The sequence below is a fragment of the Mesoplodon densirostris genome, chromosome 14, assembly GCF_025265405.1.
Source record: "Mesoplodon densirostris isolate mMesDen1 chromosome 14, mMesDen1 primary haplotype, whole genome shotgun sequence".
NCBI lineage: Eukaryota > Metazoa > Chordata > Mammalia > Artiodactyla > Ziphiidae > Mesoplodon > Mesoplodon densirostris.
Genome location: NC_082674.1, coordinates 76,537,126 through 76,560,081, shown reverse-complemented (window position 1 = coordinate 76,560,081; position 22,956 = coordinate 76,537,126). Strand labels below are relative to the sequence as shown.

At 46.7% G+C, this 22,956-nt stretch overlaps 1 protein-coding gene across 1 annotated transcript in view; it reads right to left on the bottom strand.

Annotated features, from left to right (window-relative positions):
* The window catches only part of ACOXL (acyl-CoA oxidase like), a 352,026-nt gene that overhangs the window by 235,115 nt on the left and 93,955 nt on the right, over nt 1-22,956 (bottom strand). Inside the window, 1 exon segment of the mRNA XM_060116983.1 lies at nt 13,116-13,150. Coding sequence (XP_059972966.1) covers nt 13,116-13,150 — 35 coding nt within the window.

The window sequence follows — 22,956 nt, the reverse complement described above, 5'->3', positions numbered from 1 at the left end:
GGAACTCCAGGTCCCCCACAGGCCCATTCCTCTGTGTAATTTAGAGTCTGCAGGAGGTTCTTGATGTCTAGGCAGTTTGAGCCACAGAGGAAGCCAAAACGTCATTCATAAGCAGCAACTACCTATAAACAAGGCACCTCGCTGACTAAAAGGAGATAAACCTAGAACTTTCTGTGGCTAGCATAACTGTCTCAGGATTACCTCTTGCCATTACATTAAAACTGTACTTTAAAACTTGAGAAACACCCTTCAGGACGAGGGCGCGTAGAACCTACAGCCCAGCTTGCAGGTCGAGCCATAGAGAAGCCTTCAGTGGTCCAGGCCCCCCAACACATCAGCCTGAACCCCTGGGTCCTCTCTCACTTAAGGGACACACTAGCAGGGCCTCGGCAAACTCTCCTCCCATAAAATGGGTGATACACGCTCATTGTCATGTGATCTGCCAGACCAGGGTGATGCGGCACCTGTCCGGGGTATACACGGAGGACCCTGCACCTCCCCTCACCCAGCGGGACTGTCATAAGCTCTGGCCTGCACACTGGCCCCGAGATGGCAGAAAGGCTGCTCTTCTAAGTACGATGAGGAGCCCGCTGACGGTCTTGGCGCAGGCTTGTTCCTCTGTGCAGAGGGCACCCCGTTCACTGGGTGCCCGGGGCCCTGCCCCCTGCCCGGCGCAATCAACCGAGTGGGAGTTGGGGTGACACCTGCCACACTCGCCTGGGTGGCCAGGGCGGAACACAGAGCTGCTTTCTCACTCCTTTCTCACTGGTGAGAGCTAGAAACAGCTGCACCCCCTCCCCGGGCCTCCAGAGAGAGGCCCGCCGACCGATGAGTTTTCCAGATGGATGAGATGAGCAGTGCCTCTAGGAACGTGACCTCAGGCACCTGCAGCAGGGCCTCCACGCTCCCCACGGAGGGGGGCCAGCCCAGCCCAGCCCGGCTTCCTACAGGCTCAGGGGACCCCAGACTGGAGAACAGGTGCTGGTAGCCCCTCCAGCACTCCCCGCCCTGGCAGTAGCCTTGTGGGTGAAGGATAAGGTCAAATCCAATTGCCTCCTCCTGAACCAATCCACTGAAAGGGCCTCACTCCATCCAGCACCTTTCGGTCCAAGAAGTCCACGGGTGACAACAGTCCTGACCACACCTGTGAACCGGCTTCAAGGTATCAGCCAGTTAAACTGTGCGAGGTTACAGGTGTCAACTGTCTTCACTGAAGACGACTGAGTGAGCAAAACTAGGGAACTGGACATGCAGAACACAGCCTCATTCCGTATGCAGAAGCCCTGAGACCGCATCCCAAAGCACCTGGACACAGGACTGTCCACGTGGCCTCAGACTCGGCGGTCTCAGTGCAGAGGGGCCCGGGCTCTCCCCGACCTTAGCTCTCTTTAGCTCATGTTTACTGAGGAATAACTCAATTACAGTGAAATGCACCCCTCCTAGGTGTTACAGTTCTACCAAAATTTAGAATATGTCTACCATGCCCCCCAAAAATCCCTCATGCCGCTTTCTCGACCCACCCCCAACCCTGGCAACCACGGACCCGTTTTCTTCCCTATGGTTCTCCCTTTTCCAGGAGGTCATACAAATGGAATCATACAGTATGTGCTTCTGAGTCTGGCTTCTTTCACTCAGCATGATGCCTTTTTACTGCTGAGTATATTTCATTGTGCAGATGTGCCAGTGAAATGTGGGATGTGGAAGTCTGTTTATCCAACTTCCCAGGTGAAGGACAGTAAAGATTATTTTCCTTTTGGGGCTATCGTGAATAGAGCTGCTGTGGACATTTGCATACAAGTCTTGGTGTGGGTGAATGTTTTCATTTCTCTTGGGTCAGTACAATCTGGGAGTGGAGTCACTGGGTGGGGTACAGTAAGGTAATGGTTAAAATTACAAGAAACGGACTTCCCTGGTGGCACGGTGGTTAAGAATCTGCCTGCCAGTGCAGGGGACATGGGTTCAAGCCCTGGTCCTGGAAGATCCCACATGCTGGGGAGCAACTAAGCCCGTGTACCACAACTACTGAGCCTGTGCTCTAGAGCCCATGAGCCACAACTACTGAAGCCCGTGCGCCTAGAGTCCGTGCTCCGCAACAAGAGAAGCCACCGCAATGAGAAGCCCGTGCATGGCAACGAAGAGTAGACCCTGCTCGCTGCAACTAGAGAAAGCCCACGCACAGCAACTAAGACCCAACACAGCCATCAATCAATCAATCAATCAATCAATAAAAATAAAATTACAAGAAACTACTGAAGTGTTTTCCAAAGTGGCCACACCATTTTGCCTTCCCACCAGCAAGGGATGAGAGTTCCGGTTACTCCATGTCCTCATCAGCACCTTCCTATCAACAGTGTTTTCGAGTTTTGTGTTTTATTGGGGTTTTTTTTAAGCCACTCTGATCTGTGTGCAATGGTGTCTCACTGTGGTCTTAATTTGCATTTCCTTAACGATTAATGATGTTGCACATCTCTTCATGGGCTGATGGACCATCTGTAGCTCTTCTTTGGTCAAGTATCGGTTCAAGAATTTTTGCTCATTTATTCAATTGCTTTCCTGTCAAAGGGTTGTGAGAGTTCTACACGTATTCTGGATACAAGTCCCTTATCAGAGAAGTGTTTTGAAATTATTTTCTTCTGGTTTGTTTTTTGTCTTTTAGTTTCTTAGCATTGGTTTTTCAAAGAGCAGATGTTTTTAACTTAGATAAAATCAATTTTACCAACTTTTAGAGTTTATGCTTTTTCTGTCTGAAGCAATCTTTGCCTGGCCCAAGGTCACAAAGATTTTCTGCGATGTTTTATTCTATAAAGGTTTCAGGATTTTTTGCTTTCACTTTAGGCCCATGACCCATTTTTTGTTCATTGTTACACATGTTGTAAGGGATGGGTTGAGGCTCTGGGGTTTGATTATCCTCTGTCTGATGGGTTTCCTTGGCACTTTTGTTGAAAACCAATTGATCATTTACGTGTGGGTCTACTCGTAGACGCTATTCTGTTCCACTGACCTGTGTATCTGCCTTTCGCCAATACCACGCTATTTGATTAGTGTTGTTTTAGAGTATACGTTCTAAAGTCAGGAGGTGTTAAGTCTTCCAACTCTGCTCCTGTTCAAAACTGCTTTGGCTATCCCAGCTCTTTTGCCTTTATATATAAATTTTTGAATGATCTTGTCATTTTTTGAATTAGCTTATCATTATACAAAACATTTCTGTTTCTACAGTTTCATTTGATTTGTATTGAATCTCTAAATCCATTGGAGTTGGGTGCCTTATCGTTTTGAAAGTAAAAGAGTGGTTACCTTTCAGAGATATTATAAAAGGAAGACCAACCAGTTCCTCCCAGACCCACCCATGCAGAATGGCTTTGCCAAATGGCCTTGGCTCGAAGGGCTGAGTTGTGGAGTTCACATGTTCTGATGTGGAGGGGCATGTGCTGGGGGGAATAAGAAGGCAGTCTGCCTCTCCAGCCTGCTACCTGAGACAGAAAGGAAAAGACACAAAAAGGAAAAGACCTGGAAATTAGCCCTGAGACCTAAAACAGAAAGGAATATGGTTCCTGGACAAATTGTTGAAAAGTAGGTGACATCTAAGGGGCCACTGGAGGGTGAGCACGAGTACACTAATGCAGAAGAGAGGAGGCAAGTTAATTCTTCAAAGGAAAATGCCAAAGCAAGGGGTAAAGGATGCAGGAAGCTCAGGGCTGCAAAATGGGAGGAGACAGAGGTTGGGGATGAGGTCTGGAAGCCCATGCTAAGGGTCAGAATGCTGTTCTCTACGTATGGAAGCCCATGGAAACTCCTGAGTGGGAAGGGCATGATCAGATCTGTGTTTGGGAAAGATCCCCTTGGTGGCAGGCAAAAGATTTCCCTAGGGCTTCCCTGGTGGCACAGTGGTTGAGAGTCCACCTGCCGATGCAGGGGACACGGGTTCATGCTCCAGTCTGGAAAGATCCCACGTGCCGTGGAGCGGCTGGGCCTGTGAGCCATGGCTGCTGAGCCTGCGCATCCGGAGACTGTGCTCTGCAATGGGAGAGGCCACAGCAATGAGAGGCCCGTGTACCGCCAAAAAAAAAAAGAAAAAGAAAAGATTTCCCTAGAGGCCATCTTGTGGAGGTGGCAACAGGTATGTGATGAGCAGGTTTGACTGGGGAAATGGCCAGGATCCTGGATGAGAAGGTCCCTAGAAACAAAGCCACCAGCTTGATACCAGACAAGATATCAAAAGGGGATGGAGAATCAAAAAATGGGCAGAAGACCTAAATAGACATTTCTCCAAGAATACATACTGATGGCCAATAGGCACATGAAAAGATGCTCAGCATCGCTGATTAGTAGAAAATGCAAATCAAAACTACAATAAGGTATCATCACCTCACACCAGTCAGAATGGCCATCAACGAAAAGTCTACAAATAATAAATGCTGGAGAGGGTGTGGAGAAAAGGGAACCCTCCTGCACTGTTGGTGGGAATGTAAATTGGTGCAGCCACTATGGAAAACAGTATGGAGGTCCCTCAAAAAACTAAAACTAGAGTTACCATATGATCCAACAATCCCACTCCTGGGCATATACCCAGAAAAGACAGAATCTCTAATTTGAAAAGATACATGCACCCCAATGTTCATAGCAGCACTATTTACAATAGGCTAGACATGGAAGCAACCTACGTGTCCACTGACAGATGAATGGATAAAGAAGATGTGGTGTGTATACTCAATGGAATATTAATCATAAAAAAGAATGAAATAATGCCATTTGCACCAACATAGATGGATCTAAACATTATCATACCAAATGAAGTAAATCAGACAGAGAAGGACAAATATCATATGATATCACTTATATGTGGAATCCAAAAAACTGATACAAATGAACTTATTTACAAAACAGAAACAGACTCGCAGACATACAAAACAAATTTATGGCTACCAAAGGGCAAAGGGGGTAGGAGTTTGGGATTAGCAGATACAAAATACTATATATAAAATAGATAAACAACAAGGAGCTACTGTATACCACAGGGAACTATATTCAATGTCTCGGAATAACCTATAATGGAAAAGAATCTGAACAAGAATATATATATATTCTGGTGTACAGTCACTTTGCTGTACACAAGAAACTAACACAACGTTGTAAATCAACCATACTTCAATTTTTAAACAGGGGTGGCAGAGGGGATGGAGAGGCACATCCATGTACGCCTTAGTCCCCTGGATCCTGAAAAGCATCTACCACTCACCAGGTACATCCACAGCCCCATGCCGAGCTCTGCTGTACAACCTCGGCCCCCAAGGTCCTCACTAAGAGGATCTAACTCAGACACCCTGTGAACATTCATATTCTGCTCTTCAGAGGGCAAACTTTTGCATTAAGGTTATCTAAAAAACACAACCTTCCAAAAGATGGCTTTGCTTTTAAGATTATACCATTGGGGTTGAATAAATTTCTTGGCAACCCTGAGTATAAATCTGGTTGGAGCCTCAGTGTGAAGTCTGAAAAACAGACAGATGGAACAGTCGGCCAGAGAACCCCAGTGACAGAAACAACTACTCCCTGGAAGGGGAAAAAAGGCCAGAATGGCATCTTTGTTTATTTTTACAGACTTTGGAGAACAACAGTCTCCACCAGCTGTCTCCACAAGATCAAACCAGCTCCAAATGGGAGTCGCTAGGTGTTTGAAATCAACGTCCAATAGGCCTGATGGCCCTGTTTCTTGTCTTTTCCTCCCTTTGTATCTTAAGATGACAATTTCATTTGCTCATTGATGCAGCCTGTCCATTCAATAAATATTCTGCTTCATCTAGGAACTTCAAACTCTGCTTCTAATCTAAACCAGAACACAAAAGTACACGACCCCTTCACTTCCTGCTGGGCCCTCTTGGGCCCGTTCAGAAACCAGTACCTGAAGGCAGTCTCAGAATGACCTAAAATCAGGGGGTCTGCTTTTTCGGTGTAAGGCCACACCCACCTTAGTCCAGCTCAGGGCTGATCAAGCTGTCAACTTGCCCACTTTCCTGGCCTAATCACATGCAAGCTCCCCCATTCTCCCTTCCCCTTGCCAACCCTCAGAGGACCCCAAAACCTTTTAGGGGATTGGTACCTGTAGCTCCAATATTAGGTTTAGAGCACAGGCCTGAATAGGGTACTGATTCTATCCAAGAAACTGACAGAAAGAAATCAGTTGTGAGAATGATTTACCTTTAGCCTTCATCTAAAAGTCAAAACTCTGTGGCTTTCCGTTTCACTATAACAAGCCAAATGGAAACGTCCCTTCCTTCCTCATTTACTTTTTTAAACTGAAGTGTAGTTGATTTACAAGGTCGTGTTAGTTTCTGGTCCACAGCAAAGTGATTCGTGTGTGTGTGTGTGTGTGTGTGTGTGTGCCTGTGTGTGTATATATATATTTGTCTTCATGTTCTTTTCCATTATGGTTTATCACAGGATATTGAATATAGCTCCCTGTGCTATATAGTAGGACCGTGTGTTTATCTGTTTTGTATATAGTAGTTGGTATCTGCTAAGCCCAAACTCCTAATTTATTCCTCCCACACCCCCTTTTCCCTTTGGTAACCACAAGTCTGTTCTCTATGTCTGTGAGTCTGTTTCTGTTTTGTAAATAAGTTCATCTGTGTCATAGTTTAGATTCCACACACAAGTGAAATATCATATGGTATTTGCCTTTCTCTGTCTGACTGACTTCACTTAGTACAATCGTCTCTAGGTCCATCCGCCCTTCCTCGTTTATTAGGAAAGGACAACCGACAAAAACAAAAAACAGAGCAAAGTAATTCCGTCGGGGGCCACTTTGCTGCTCTCACACCTTGCTTTCATGAGCCTTTCTTCGAAATATGGTCACAAGCGCCACATGCAAAAATTCCCCGCTGTTGTTGCGTGCGAGCTCTCCACCGTATCGGAGAATGAGAGCCGGAGCTGAGCCGATCCCTCCTGAGCCCGGTTCATCCTGGCCCAGGGGCTCCCGCCAGGAGGGAGCAGGCTTCCTCGGGCTGCTGCCCTGTGACAGGCAGGAAGAACATCTAAACTGTCTTTCAATCTTGTCGAAAAAGAAAAAACAAAACACCCACACAGTGGGGAACAATTTCCCCGCTGGGCGGGTAGTGGGGCCCCTAGAGCTGTTACCTGCAAAGGGCACTTCTGGGGGTTACCCAGCTGTCACCACCGTGTGGATTCCACCCGAAAACCTCAAGCCAAACAGTGGGGAATGAACATCAAGAGACAATTTTCCACTCTGAAAAATGACTTGACTTTACAAAAATAAATTAAAATGCCATGACAGTAAGTGAAATGCGTGCAGGACTTGCTGTCAAACACATGGTCGGTCACGGTAGATGCTCTTCCTTGCTTAATACATCTATACGTTTGGAATATGACTATGTCATTCTCCACTTCCTGGCCCCTCAGCCCCCTATCCTACACCACGTCACACACACACACACACACACACACACACACACACAGGCATGCACGCACTCCTGTATCACACGCATAGGTCTGGAGTAACAGGTGTAGTAGGATTTCGAGGCTGAACCATCATGCCTGGGGGGTGCATGTGTTGGTGAGGAACTGGGGGTAGGGGGCAGGGCGGGGACTGGTCCTCACTCTGAGCACTGTTCACTGTAGTTCATTGTAACAAGGGAAATTTGATAGCTGAGGCACCAACGCAGATGCACAAAAACAAAGCCGGGCATCCTTTGAGCCGTAAGCTCCTTTCTTGCCACACAAGAGCTCTGCCCCCCATGTCTGTAGCAGCCTGAGAGGTGCTGCCTGCTAGCAGCGTTATTGGATTTTATAGGCTCCTTCCCCTCCTCCCACACTCATGTCCTTTAAGGCCACCGAGTCTGTCCCTCTTCATAGGTGAGCCCATCCTCCCAATACTGGCCTCTTGGAACCGCATTTGCCTCCCCGCTCCCCTTCATCTCACCCCCGCCTACTGAAGGAGTCTGCTGGGGTTTCTCCACCACCTAGCTTGGCCCCAGCCCTGCTGTTATAATTCTGGAAACAGACCTGCTGATTAGAACCAAAAGTCCCGAACTGTGTTTCAGAAAACATCCCTATCCACACAAGAAAGACCCAGGAAAACCCCAATCCCGGCATCTGGGCTCTGGGCAAACGAGACAAGGGAATTGGAAACCATTTCTCAATAGCAACCTTGAGCCCCATTTAAAAAGTAATCAACAGGGCTTCCCTGGTGGTGCAGTGGTTGAGGGTCCACCTGCCGATGCAGGGGACACGGGTTCATGCCCCGGTCCGGGAGGATCCCACATGCCGCAGAGCTGCTGGGCCCGTGAGCCATGGCCGCTGAGCCTGCGCATCCGGAGCCTGTGCACCGCAACGGGAGAGGCCACAACAGTGAGAGGCCCACGTATCACAAAAAAATAAAAATAAAAACTAAAAAAGCAATCAACAGGAAAATCGTATAGCAGCTCCTCAAAAGTCTACAAATAAAACTACCATGTGATCCACCAATTCCACCCAAAAGAATTGAAAGCAAAGTTTCAAAGAGATATTTGTACGCCCGTGTTCACAGCAGCATTATTAACAATAACCAAAAGACAGAAACAACCCAAATGTCCATCGACAGGTGAATGGATGAAGAAAAAGTTATGTATGGAATGGAACAGTATACAGCCTTTAAAAAGGAAGGGAATTCTGACACATGCTACATGAATGAACCCTGAGGACATTCTGCTAGTGAAATAAGCCAGCCACAGAAGGACAAATACCATATGATTCCACCTCTATGAGGTTCCTCAAGTCGTCAAATTCAGAGACAGAAAGTAGAATGGTGGTTGTCGGGGGCTTGGGACGGTGGTGTCAGTGTTAGCGGGTGCAGACTTTCAGTCTGGGAGGATGGAAAAGTTCTGGAGGTGGATGGTGATGATGTTTGCACCACAGTGTGAATGTGCTTGATGCCATGGAGCTGTACACTCCCTAATCCTTTTTAAGGGTTAAAATGGTAAATTTTATTTTTTAGATCATTTTAATCTAAAAAAACTGACACAGATGAACTCGTTTACAAAACAGAAATAGACTCACAAACGTAGAAAACAAACTTATGGTTACCAAAAGGAGGGAGTGGGGACATGAATTAGGAGGTTGGGATTAACATATACACACTACAATATATAAAACAGGAAAAGAAGGTCCTACTGTGTAGCACAGGGAACTATACTCAACACCTTGTAATAACCTATAACGGAAAAGAACCTGAAAATAAATATATATGTATATGTAGCGATATAACTGAGTCAACTTGCTGTACACTTGAAACTAACACAACATTGTAAATTAAGTACATGCCAGCAAATAAATAAATAAATAATATGGTAAATTTTTGTTAGGTATAATTTACCAAAAAAAAAAAAAGCAATCGACAAAAGGATGGAAGTTTCAATTAATCTAAATAAGCTAGTAGGATTTTTAAAGAGGGGACACAACCAGAAACCCACCCCCTTCATCCTCCTCCTCCTATGTGAGGACAGAGGTGTGTGACAGGGCCAGGCAGCAGGAGGGACAGAAGAGCCACCACCAGGCAACACGGTGACCTGCAGGTGTCTGAGAGGAAAGGCCGATTCCTCCTGTGCCCGCTGATCCCAGAGACAGGACAAAGGCCATGGGGCAAAGGGCAGGTGGTGTGGCCCTGACCTGCAAATGTCTCCTCAGTGACACCATATCAAGTGCCACCCATTCCTGCAGACTGGAGGATTCTTCCTCACCAGACTTCATGGCCACTGTTGTGCTTCCTGGAATTTTTAAGTCAGAATCCCCTCTGCTTCAGAAATAATTTTTGCAAAACACCACCTCTGGAGACTTCCCTGGTGGTCCAGTGGTTAAGACTTCACCTTTCAATGCAGGGGGTGTGGGTTCGATCCCTGGTCAGGGAGCTAAGATCCCACATGCCTCAGGGCCAAAAAACCAAAAACATAAAATAGAAGCAATATTGCAACAAAGTCAATAAAGACTTTAACAAATGGTCCACATCAAAAAAAGCAAAAAAAACACAACCTCTGATAACACAACCTCCGTTATTTTAAGATGTTGGTACCTGGACAGGTCAAACACTCCTCACAACCTCTCCCCACCTTGGTTTGCGTCAATCGGATGTGGAAATTGGACATTTACACTTTGTTCGAGGCCCAGCCAAGCCAAAAAAAAAAAAAAAAAAAAGAAAGTCTCCGGGTCATCCCTGAGTTACAGCAATCACTTTCTAATCATTCTCTCCGGTCCTAAAGACTTCAGGCTCCTGGCAGTGGCACATGGATGCTGTGAGCAGCCTCTTGTGCATACGGGCTTCGCTGGGCCACCGTTCACTCCGGGGGCCCCAGCCACTGAGGCATATGGTGAAGGCACTCGGCACTGGCAAAGGAAGGTCAGTAGATACCTTAGCTTTCCTCCTCCCCCACCTCACTACTTCCCCTTGTAACTTATTTAGATTTGTCTTCGCTTTTTGCTGCATTTATGCAAATATCCATGACTCCCTGCTCTGAACCTGATGGCCCAGAGCTAAGACAGGAGATAGGACAGCCTGGAGGCAAACTTCCCTGGAAACACAGCCCAGGGGCAGCTCCCTTTGCCAGGATATCCCCCGTGACAGCACAGCAGTGGCCTGGCCAGGAGGAGTGCAGGGTTAGGCTCCTTGGATGGAGCCTGGACCCAGAAGGCAGATGCTCCCGTAGACAGACAACTGCTAGCCTTTCTGCTTGCCTGCCATCCAGCCTGCGCAGGGCCTTTGTTTCGAGGAGTGGGTTCTAAGTTTAGGGTTGCGACTGAACTCCTAGGGCTACAGAAGGAAGGCTGAGGCAGCCAGGATCCACCCCACCCTTCCACAGCCTCCCCATATGCTGCTTCTCCTCCAAATACATGTCAAATAGTCATTGAAATAGTCATGTGTTCTCAGGGGCCTGTATTCTCAGCCTGCCCAGGCATCTCCCTGAGCCAACTGGACCTGCGTCCCACTCTTGCACTTCAGTGGAATGAGGATGGTTTAAGGGCTGCTGCCTGTAAGAAGCCTCCTTTGATTGGTTGACCCCCTCCTATGAGAACTGCATCTGTCCTGTCTTCTTCATACATACCCCCTGTGTACCCCCAACTAGTGAGTGCCTTGCAGCAAGGACAGTCTTAAATTTCTTTTCACAAGTGCTCTAAATGAATACTCCAACATTCTGCTGGGCTCTATGGCAGAGTGCATTTCCAAATATGGCCAAACAAAGCTCCGCCACCTCTCATGTTCTCGTTACAATGTGACCGACACTCCTTCGGCTGGCGGGGGGTCTCTACTCCCTCCCTCTGAACACAAGTGGGGGCTTGCGACTGTGCCAACCAATAGAACAAGGTGGAAGTAATGCTCTGTGAGGCTGGGTCACAGAACGGAGACAGCTTCCACGTGGTTCTCTCTTTCCAGGACACTCACTCAGAGAAAGCCAACCACCATGCTGTGAGGAAGCTCAAAACAGCCCATGTGGAGAGGAACAGAGGCTGTCCCCCAGCCATGAGCCAGCCTCACCCACCAGACACAAGAGCAAGTGAGCCTTCAGATGGCTCGCTCCCCAGCCCTTGAGTCCCCCAGCACAGGCTCCAGACCCTGCGAAGCAGAGACAAGCCATCTTCACTGCCCTTTCCAGACCCCTGACCCACACACTGCACGAGCATGATAAATGGTCGTCCAGTGACAGCAGGCAGATAGGAACTGGGACAGAATCCATAAATGTGGCCACAGGATGAGCAGCTCCAAAGCTCTGCCCTCTCTGAAATCGACGTTCATTTACCACCCGGACATCCGTCTTTCCCTTCATCACAACGGAGCTCCTGTCCTTAGCTCCCGTAGGACCATGGCTCAGGGTGCCTGCCTTGCTACTCAGCCTCATAAACCTCTATCTACCAGCCACATTTCCTCAGTGAGGCAGCTGCTCTGGGGAAGGAGGAACAAAGGGGAATGTTGTTTACAATCCAAGCGAAGTGCTTTCTTCCATGGAGCACCCACCACCTCCATGGGGATGTGATAGGGAAGAACAAATCTGACCCCATACTGAATCCGTTTCTTTTACTTTAACCTTTGTATTCTATTGCTCTTGCTACAAGTTAATCACTAAAAGAATGTTGCCTATAGCCTGGAATATACAGGGTAGCCCATTCTCAAGGCTCTGACCTTTAAAGGTATAACACTTTCCCATTCATATAGAGATAAAAAGTTGCAGAACAGAGAATAACATTTGTCTTGTTGGAGGTTTATAGGAACATTGTGCCCTGACCAACAGGACAGCTGCAAGAACAAAGGATTCCAGCATCAAGAAGTCTGCAACAACCAGCCACACCCCCTCCCCTTTTAGTATATAAAAGAAGCCTGAATGGATCTTTGGGACACTAGTCCATCTTCACAGTCTGCTGGCTTTCTGAATAAAGTCGCTAAGCCAAGCCCTCGTGTGGCTTTCTGGCCTCGTTTCTCATGCACGACATCCCTGTTTCCACTTCTCACCCTTGGACAGAGTCCACTCGCAGAAATCACGTCGGGTCCCTGCCCTAGAGCATTTCATTTTTGACTTTAAAAGAAATGGGCGGGGCTTCCCTGTTGGCACAGGGGTTAAGAATCCACCTGCCAGTGCAGGGGACACAGGTTCGAGCCCTGGTCTGGGAAGATCCCACATGCCGCAGGGCAACTAAGCCCGTGCACCACAACTGCTGAGCCTGTGGGCCACAACTACTGAAGCCCACGCACCTAGAGCCCATGCTCCGCAACAAGAGAAGCCACCGCGATGAGGAGCCCATGCACTGCAACAAAGAGTAGCCCCCGCTTGCCACAACTAGAGAAAGCCGGCACACAGCAATGAAGACCCAACGCAGCCAAAAATAAATAACTAAATAGATAAATTTTTTAAAAAAAGAAATGGGCTATCTACCACAACTTTTATGTAAAAATCTTATTCCTCCAAAGAGTGATTAACTCTCACCAATCAAGCAACCAGAACAATTTCATCTAATTGCTATCACACTGACATCACAGATAGAGCAACCACCAAAATTAAGCTCAAAAACTTGTAGACTCGAGCAAACCAAAATCTATAAATCAGTAAGGATACTGCTTAAAAGAAAAAATGTAACTTTACCTGTGGCTATAGCGAATGGCTATCGTCAACCCAAGCTGCAATTAAAAAGAGAGAGGAATACATATTAAATAATATCAAGCATATGCTGAATTCACAAGAAAACTGATTTAACATGCCAATTTTTTTTTTTAATTTATTTATTTATTTATTTTTGGCTGTGTTGGGTCTTTGTTTCTGTGCGAGGGCTTTCTCTAGCTGTGGCAAGTGGGGGCCACTCCTCATCGCACTGCACGGGCCTCTCACTATCGCGGCCTCTCTTGTTTCAGAGCACAGGCTCCAGACACGCAGGCTCAGTAATTGTGGCTCACGGGGCCAGCTGCTCCGCGGCATGTGGGATCTTCCCAGACCAGGGCTCGAACCCGTTTCCCCTGCATTAGCAGGCAGATTCTCAACCACTGCGCCACCAGGGAAGCCCCTAACATGCCAATTTTTTAAACATTTCTTAAAACACCTTCCTGCTAACATTTCCTAAGTAACACTTTTTTTTTTTTAAATAACACGTTTTAATGATCGATCTTTAGTTTCAACGTAACTCTTAAAGGATAACGGTATTTTGAAAGGGTCTTAAACAGGGTACAATATTCCATCGTGGATTAGACAGAAGGTGTCTCTCATCAGGAAAGACTTCCAAAACAGGGCTCTTTTTTGCCTTTTAAAAAATGCTTTAATGTTTTTTTAAATTTTTTATTGAGGTGTAATTGACAAATAAAAGGGTATCTATTTAAAGTGATGACATATACACATACATTGCAAAATGGTTAACACACATCAGCACATTAATGAACACATTCATCGCCTCACAGAGTTACCTTTTATTTCTTTTTTTGGTGAGAACACTTAAGATCTGCTCTCTTAGCCACTTTCAATTATGCAATACAGTGTTGTTAACTACAGTCACCACGCTGTACATTAGACCCTCAGAACTTATTCTTCTTAGCCCTGGAAGCTTTTACCCTTTGACCAACATCTCCCCACTTGCCCCCACCCTGCAGGCCCTGGCAACCACCATTCTACTCTGTTTCCATGAGCAAAACAAGGCTCTTTCAGCTCTGAGACAAAGCCGTGAAAAGATGGGACTGCAGAGCGGATCTGATTCTGAGGTTTGCATTAGGAGAGCATGGCCACGCCCAGGTCCTGGGAGCGACCCTCTCACTACCTCCACCCCAGGGGGACTGATCACTTGGGCCAGAGCCTCCCTGAGGGGATCAGCACAGACTTCACCCTGATCCTGTCAGCTCAAGGCCAGCAAGGCAGCTCCGAGGACTGCAAGGAAATCGCATCTGTGATATACACGTGACATCAAGAGAAAGTGTACACGACTGCCGGGCATGGCCACAAGCAGAGCCCGAGGTGACACTGCGATTTCCTCCTTACCCTGTAGGGGTGTCAGGGAAACCTCTCAAGCACAACTAGGGGTCGGACCAGCCTCGGCTGGTTCACGCAAGGCCAGTGGTGGATTACATGAGAGCCACGTTCAACTGCTAACCACATGGGTGTCAGCAAGTGAGTTAACCTCTCAGAGCCTCAGTGTTCACAACTGTAAAATGGGCAAAGTAATTATGTTCTCACCAGATTAACATAAGGATAAAACAATTTTTCTATCTGTGTGTTTGTATCTGTGTGTATGCCCACGTGTGTGCATACTGCCTGATGGATAGGAAAAAAACTCTATAAATAATCACTACCACTGTTTATAGGCAACACCCCTTGATGAAAATGTCACACTCCAAAATTTAATTTTTAATTGTTTTTAAGTTTAATTTTTGCAACTTTGCAAGTATTTCATCATGTAAAACACAGTGGTCAGCCCTAATCATGCCTATGTAAGTCTCACTAACCCACTTGTGGCATGACTAGTTTAAGAATCTCAACTGCAGTTAAAAACTGAAGTATCATCTATAATATCATTTCTGGGCCAAAAGTCCACCTAAGTAGCACCTTAACACCCCCAAACACGTCACTGCCCATTCCCTTGATGTCAGCTCCCATAGAAGTGGGGGTGGGGAGGTGAGTTTTGTGGCACCCTCCTGGGTGCTGCAAGATGACAGGAGGGTCCCTGGGGCAGTGGGAGGGTCGATGGGGTAAGCAAGAGACAAGGGGAGGAAGAGTTAGGAGAAATCTTTGTGATAAGAAAGCCCAATTCTTCTAACCAGCTCAGGATACTGCAGAATCTCCCAGCTAGTGTGGGAATAGCTCCAGAATCCTTCGGCTGGGTGTCACCGCTGCATGCACCTGAAGTATGGAATCAGCAATGGTGAGATGAGGCTTCATTTTACCGAAAGCATACCTAAAAGTGAAGGCATGAAGTAGATAACAGGTGGATTTCGTATCCCCCTCACCTGAATGTATTCTATTACCTATTTCAGCTCAGCCAGGAGTACATTTTCTCTGAGACATCAGCAAACAGAAGAGGAAGATGCCTCAGGGACCATCAAGAATTTAAAGAAAATGGAGGAAATTATTGGGGGAATGAAATAAAAGTAGAAACTGCAGCCTAAAAAGGTCAGAATGAGCAATTTACCAATTTCACAGGCTGGGTAACTTCACATTTCCTGGGGTTAAAAAGTTCTGGCTTACAGTTAGGCTAATTATAAGATAATTTTACTGCCTGAATATTTTGATAAGCTTTGGAGTACTGTTTAACTGGTGGCTTTCCACAGTTGAAAGATAAGCCCTTGCTGGAGTAGGGAGAGGAAATGGGTCTGGGGAAGGACAAGAATAAGAGAAAAAAAAAGCAGAAAAAGTTGTTACATGGCAGCTGTGCTGGTTAAAAGGGGCTGGGAGATAAATCCTTCACAGAAGCAAATTTGAATTAAGCATTTTTATTTGTCTTTTCTTGGCTTCTGAATCAAATACGTTTTACAGTCTTTTTTTTTTTTTTTTATTTGCGGTACGCGGGCCTCTCACTGTTGTGGCCTCTCCTGTTGCGGAGCACAGGCTCCGGATGCGCAGGCTCAGCGGCCATGGCTCATGGTCCCAGCCGCTCCGCAGCATGTGGGATCTTCCCGGACCGGGGCATGAACCCGCGTCCCCTGCATCGGCAGGTGGACTCTCAACCACTGCGCCACCAGGGAAGCCCTACAGTCATTTTTAAAAGGACACCTTTGTTAAGGAAGAGAGTGTGAACCTTGGGATGGTACAGACCAGCCACAGAGTCCCGCAGGTCTCCAGAGATGCGCTAGGGAACAGGATGATCGGCCCTGTACAAAGACCCCAGAGCTACGTGGGAGCCCACTGATGGGACAGATGGGAATGCGTCATTGTACAGTCCTTCTGGAAACCTGGCTTAAACGCCACATAGAATGCACTGGATCTGATTAGGCAGCCCTGAGAAGGTACTGGAACAGCGTAGAAAGTTATTGCGGGCCTCGCCATGAAACCCCGCATTGGAACAGGCAAACGAGGCCAGTGAGCCATGTGGGGAGCCTCCTTATGGCTCCTCCTCCTGCATCCTACATATTATCTGACCCTAGAGAAGGCAGGGGAGGCAGAGACTTCTCTGTGGCAAATGCCACATCAAGGTAACTGGGCCATCTGCTGAGAGATGGGCCAGAGATGCTTTTCTCCCTCGGCCTTAGGGATGTCCATCAGCCAGCCAGGCCTCTGTGAGCCCTCACCCTGCTAAGAGGCATCAGCGTCTCAGAAATTCTTTGAGCAAGTCTCACCACTGCCTGTGTGTGCACACACAGGCACATGTGCACACATTCACACCCGACTCACTCGTATGTGTGTGCACATAAGCACACACTCGTGTGTGCGTGCACACACTTACACACAGAGGCACATCCACACGCATGTATGAATGCACAGGCATGTGTGCATTCCTATTGGTACATGCACATGCGCATATAAATAAGCACGTGTTCTTGGGTGCACACGTGCACGCACATGCTTATACAATACTCGCATGCACCAGCACATGTGCACATGTACATACGGATACACATTCCTGCAGTCATGTGTATATGCAGTCACCCATGTGCATAGAGATACTTTGGCATTTGGAGAGGCCCATAGAGCCTCTGAGACAAAGGGGGGGGCCTCAGACAATTGACCCTTTTGTTGCTGGTCTCAGCAGGGGCCCTGGGGAGAGAGAGGAGGGAGGCCCGGGGGTTGGCCCCCTGACCCCGGCCCAGCCTGGGCTGAGGCCCAGGGACACGGAGGTCAGCGGAGTTTTGTGCAGCCACCCTCCATCGAGAACACCCCCCCGAGACATACTGCAAGTATCGCCAGAGAGCACTTAACCAACCCCCATTCGGAGGACTTCTTCCGAGATTCCCACAATTTGTTAATAACAAAATTCAATCACCTTTTAATGGCCAGGAAAGAGTAATTTGACTTTTTTTTTTTTTTTCAAAATCTCCACCAACTACAAAAAACCTTTTTCCTGCTGCTTCAGCCTGAACATGCTCCTTTTTTGGAACAGCTGACCGAGGCAGCTGTTTCGTATCAAGTCTAGGGGTTTTCTATATGACCCAGGGAGCTCAGACAACTGGCAGGCCTTCCTGCATTAAAGGGTAATCTGAGAATAATTTGCCATAAAACACCCAGAAGTGGGCCAGCTGTAGCCGGATACACCCTATAAAGCACCACGTGGACTGTGCAGACCTTGTAAAATAATCATAATTTTAGAGAACACATTTTTAAAATCCATCTTTTGAAAAAACTTTAAAGCAAAGAAGTGGCTGGCACTGTCTTAGAAGGCAGTAGGGAACGTCCTTACAGGTGCACAGACTGTCACCAAGCGCCTCTTCCCTGAGGCCCGCTGGCCCAAGGGTCCCTGTGTTGCTGGGAATCTGCTGTCCTTCGTGTTTACAATGTGCTGTCACACACACAAGGCTGCCAGGGGCAGGTGAGGAGGAAAAGTCCAGTAAGTGCCAGCCTCCAAGTCATCCAGCTGGTGAGTGGTGCTCCAAGTTTGAGTCCAGAACTTTCTAGACCAGGGGTGGTTTGCTGGCCGGGGCTGTGAGCAGAAGTCATGCCCCTTCACGTGGTCAGCCACCAACCAGCCACAGCCCTGGCACCAGTGCTCCCCGTTCCTCAAAAAAAAAGCTGGACATCAGGGGTTTTATTATGAAAACTCCCATGTTTGAAACTGATTTGACTATTTTTCAAAAACTACGGGAGCCAAACAAAACATGTCAGTGGAATCTGGCCAGGGGGCCACGGGTCTACAACCTCGCTTTACACCTTTCCATGCTGCCAAGGCTCTCCTCGGGTTTTCCAAGCTTCCAATCTTGAATTAATGAGTTTGTGACAAATTTGGGGAAAGCCTTCCTGTTAGGCGTGACTCTTCCCTCCCTTTCCTATACTTCGGTGGTGATTTTTTTATAGTTTTTTTTTTTTTAATTTCAAAGGTCCAAAGATTTATAACATCACAAAATAAACTCACAGAGAAAGGTTGTTGTGTATTTTCCTCCTGTATGTTTTAAATGATTTCCTCCCCTTTTCTGGGAAAATATGGGAAAGGAGCGTGAAGGGGGGGAAGACGGGCCATGGCGGGGACAGAATCCCACACAAACAGAGCCACAGTGCGCTGGTCCGAGGATGGGAGGCAGGGAGAAAGCGATCCACCGAACGCATCCTGTTAACCCCTTCTCTGGCTCTCCTTCCAACACTGCTCTCTCCTCCTAATAGCCAGGGCCCCCGTGCTCCCGCAAGCAGCACCTTCCAGAGCTGGCCTTCCTGCAGGTAACACCCCAGACTTCCTGCCCCTCCGTGCGTGACTCTGAAACCCTGCCACACACGCCACAACCCACTAGTCCTCAGCAGTGGACGTCCGTCTAGGGCTCTCTTAGGCACTCGCTACTTCCTCTGAAAAACTAACTATGCTGGACCAGCCGATGCTTATGGTCAGTCACAATGAGCTTTGTGGTCCAGCCTCCCGCTTTTTCTTGCCTGTTTCCTCACGTTGCCTATTTCGTGGGGTTGTTTTAGGCAGATTAACTTAGACTTCTGGGATCAGGAGCAGCAGTAACAGCACCTCCTGCAAACTTGTGAGAAATGCAAGTTCTCAGGCCCTGACCCAGACCTACTGAATAGGAAACTCTGGTGGGGGAGTGGAGTGCGGGGCAGGTAGCCAGTCCTCCGGGGGTCAAGTTTAGGAAGCACTGAAAGAGATGATGTATGCAAAGAACTTAGCAAAAGGCTTGGCACAGGTGAATTCTTAGTAACTGTGAGGACGACGATGATGATGATGATGTCACAGTTCATAATAAAACTATTTTCATTTTATGTCCTCTTAATGTCATGTTAATGTCCCACACTCGACTTCAGGGATTATCATCGCTGTGAGCTCAGCCAGCTAGTAGGCCTGGGGTGATGTTTGGGGAGATGAGGCTCACGGGTGATTACCCACTCAGCAGGGAGAGGTGTCCCCACCCGGCTGAGATCCACTGTGTGCTGTCCACAAACAAGTACAGGGCCGGCTTCCTGGAGGCCAAGGGCAAGTCTCAACAGGCTGCAGCCCTGCCCTCCCCGCACTGTGCTTCTCTCTCTCATTCCCATCAAAAGAGGGAGGAGACGTCAAGATAGGCAGGAGGAAGAAACAACAACAACATATTTCTCATTATTGAGTTTATTTCGTGATGTTATCCTTCCTTGGGCCCTTAAAATTAAATTTAAAAAAAAAACTGAAAAAGCTAAAGAAAAAGTCACCCTTAAGTTTAGGGAAAGAAGGGCATAGGTATAATGTGTAAGCTCTTTCCAGATTTGTCAGAAACCTAGTAATTCAAATCTGAAACTTTCAGAACCTAATGTAAAACTTGCTAAAGCAATGGAAATTAACATTGAACAAACACTGAAACCTAGGCGGTGGTTGTTTAATCAACCTAAGAAAACAAGTTGTTTTTAAGTCTCTAAGCCCCAAGTAACTGAAAAGGTAAGACTGGTGATGCTGCTGTTCCTCCTCGTGTTCCTGGGAACCTGAGCCAGGAACCATCTTTTTGGAAAAAGTTAAACAGCTCTGCTTGGAAAGCTTGGAGATGAGTTTTCACAAGGACTTGCTTTGTCCCCCAGTTCGCACAAATTAAAAACATCTGTGAGTCTTGAGTTGCTGCCCGTTCCCCCACCCCCAGCAACAGCACCTGGGCCCCCTTTTGCCAGGCATCTTCCAGGGACCAAGCCCCATGAGCCATGGGTCAAGGGACCACCCCCTGCCCTGCTCTCAACCTCGGTACCATCCTCTGCAGAGAAACAACAGTAACTGCAGCCCCTCCCCAGGGGACAGGGGGCTGGACACTCTCAGGGCCTAGCAGTGGTGAGGACTCCAGGAGGCCAGCTATCACCCTTGTCATTGTCATTAAGTGGCCGTGGTCTGTCCACCTGTGTCACAGCAGAGTGAAATCATGGGCATACATCAGGGCCCGGTTACTCATCGTTGTGTGGCCGGTACCCAGAGCTGGATAAACAGGGCTGCCAGAGAGCTTCATGAACCACTGAATTCACTCCAGAGAGAATTCAGCTTGTATTCACTGAATTCACCTACAGCTTGTAAGTGTCAGAGGAGCTGACCATATTTTTTTAAGTTTTAGGTTTCCAACAAAATAACAGTAGATTTTGGTTTCTTGGCTTCTCTTGATATGAATGGTTGGGTATTCAATAATATGAAGAAACCACACACTCTTTTTGTAGAAAACCTAATTTGCACCGGCGTGACGATGGACATGGATTCTGTGTGCAGCCTACATCACAGAACAACTAAACCAGAAAACTCTGGAACTTTCAGTGGCAAATACTATTTAAGTGAAAGCTTGATTGTAAGTCAGAGTCGGCGGGGGGAGGAGGAAGAGGCTGAAGAGAAGAAAAGGAAATGTACGCGGGCTGAAGGGGACAAATGGGTGACACCCTCACATGCAGTCAATAACAAGAGTATTTTAGGGCATTTCTATGGTGGATTTTGGCCTGTTAAATACAAGAAAATGAAAGGCCGTTCATAGCCTGTCACTGCAGCTTAATGACCCCAAAACCGCTCGTTGACCCACTCTGACCCCCAAATCCTCATCGGAGTCAAGAGTAAAACGCCCAGGAAAGGAAATCTCTTTTTAACGTAAGACACAAAAATACTTTTAAAGAACCTGTTTCAAAGAAAGAATAACAGTTTTCTTCCTTCTAGCTCTTACATACTTTCTCCTCTAATCAAATTCCTAGCAGAAAGAAATTCACAAAAACATAAACAGACAAACAAAAATCCATCCTCCCAGGTATATGGGACATGGGCTAAAATGAGGTCCTCCAGAAAACACGACAGCAGCTGTTAAAAAGAGCGCAGTAAAAAAATTTTTTTAAATAATTTTAAAAAAGAGTGCAATATATCCACTGTTGAAAAAGAGACAATATAGTTTTAAGTAAACTCTTAATTATGAGATAATTGTATTAATAGATTCACATGCAGGTATCTGAAATTACATAGAGAAATAATGGAGAGAAGCCCCATGTATCCTTTGCCCAGTTTCCTCTAAGGTGTCATCCCCAGTGACATCTTGCAAAATTATCATGCAATATCAGTGAGGGTATTGACATCAATACAGTCCAGCTACAGAACGTTTCTGTCACCTTGCAATGCCCTTTTATAAATGCATCCATTTTCCTCCCACACTTATCCCCCTGTTTAGCCCCTGGCAACCATCAGTCTGTTCTCCAGTCCTGTAATTTTGCCTTTTCGAGAATGTAATATAAATGGAAGCCTACAGTATGTAATCTTTGGGGATTAGAGCTTTTCATTCAGCATCATTCTCTGGAGATTGATCCAGTTGGCTGCATGTACCAATAGTTCATTCCTTTTCATTGCTTAGCAGTATTCCATGGCATACTGGAATACCACAGCCAAGTAATCTGTTAAAGGACATCTGGGCTATTTGCAGTTTAGGACTATTATACGTAAAGCTGCTATGAACATTCATGTGCAGGTATCTGCATGAACATACGTTTCCATTTCTCTGGGATAAATGCCCAGGAGGGCAACTGCTGGGTCATACGGTAGTTCCATGTTCAATTTTATAAGAAACTGCCAAACCGATTTCCAAAGTGATTGTACTGTTTTACCATCCCACCAGAAATGTATGAATGATACTGTTTCTCTGCATCCTCACTAGCTTTTGGTGTTATCACTTATTTTTTACTTTGTGCCATTCTGATAGGTATTATTCTGATAGCCATTGTGGTTTTAATTTACATTTTCCTAAGTGCTTAATGATGTTGAACATCTTTTCATGTGCTTATTTGCCAATGGTAGATTCTCCTCAGTGAAATGTTTGCCCATTTTCTATTTGGATTGGTTGTTTTTTCACTGTTGAGTTTTGAGAACTCTTTCTATATTCTATATATTAGTCCTTTGTCAGATATGTGGTTTACAAATATTTTCTCCCAGTCTGTAGCCTGTCTTTTCATCTGTGTAACAAGGTCTTTACAGAGCAAAAGTTATTTGTTTTGATGAAGTCCAACTTAACAATTCTTTCTTTAAGGGATATGCCTTGGTGTCTACGCTAGTGAGGTGGATGGACCTAGAGTCTGTCATACAGATTGAAGTAAGTCAGAAAGAGAAAAGCAAATACCGTATATTAATGCATATATATGGAATTTTAAAAAAATGGTACTGATGAGCCTAGTGGCAGGGCAGCAATAAAGACGCATACATAGAGAATGAACTTGAGGACACAGGGCGGGGGGGGCGGGGCGGGGGAGGGGGAAGCTGGGGGCAAAGTGAGAGTAGCGTCCACTACCAAATGTCCAATAGATAGCTAGTGGGAAGCAGCCGCATAGCACAGGGAGATCAGCTCGGTGCTTTGTGACTACCTAGAGGGGTGGGATAGGGAGGGTGGGAGGGAGGCTCAAGAGGGAGGGG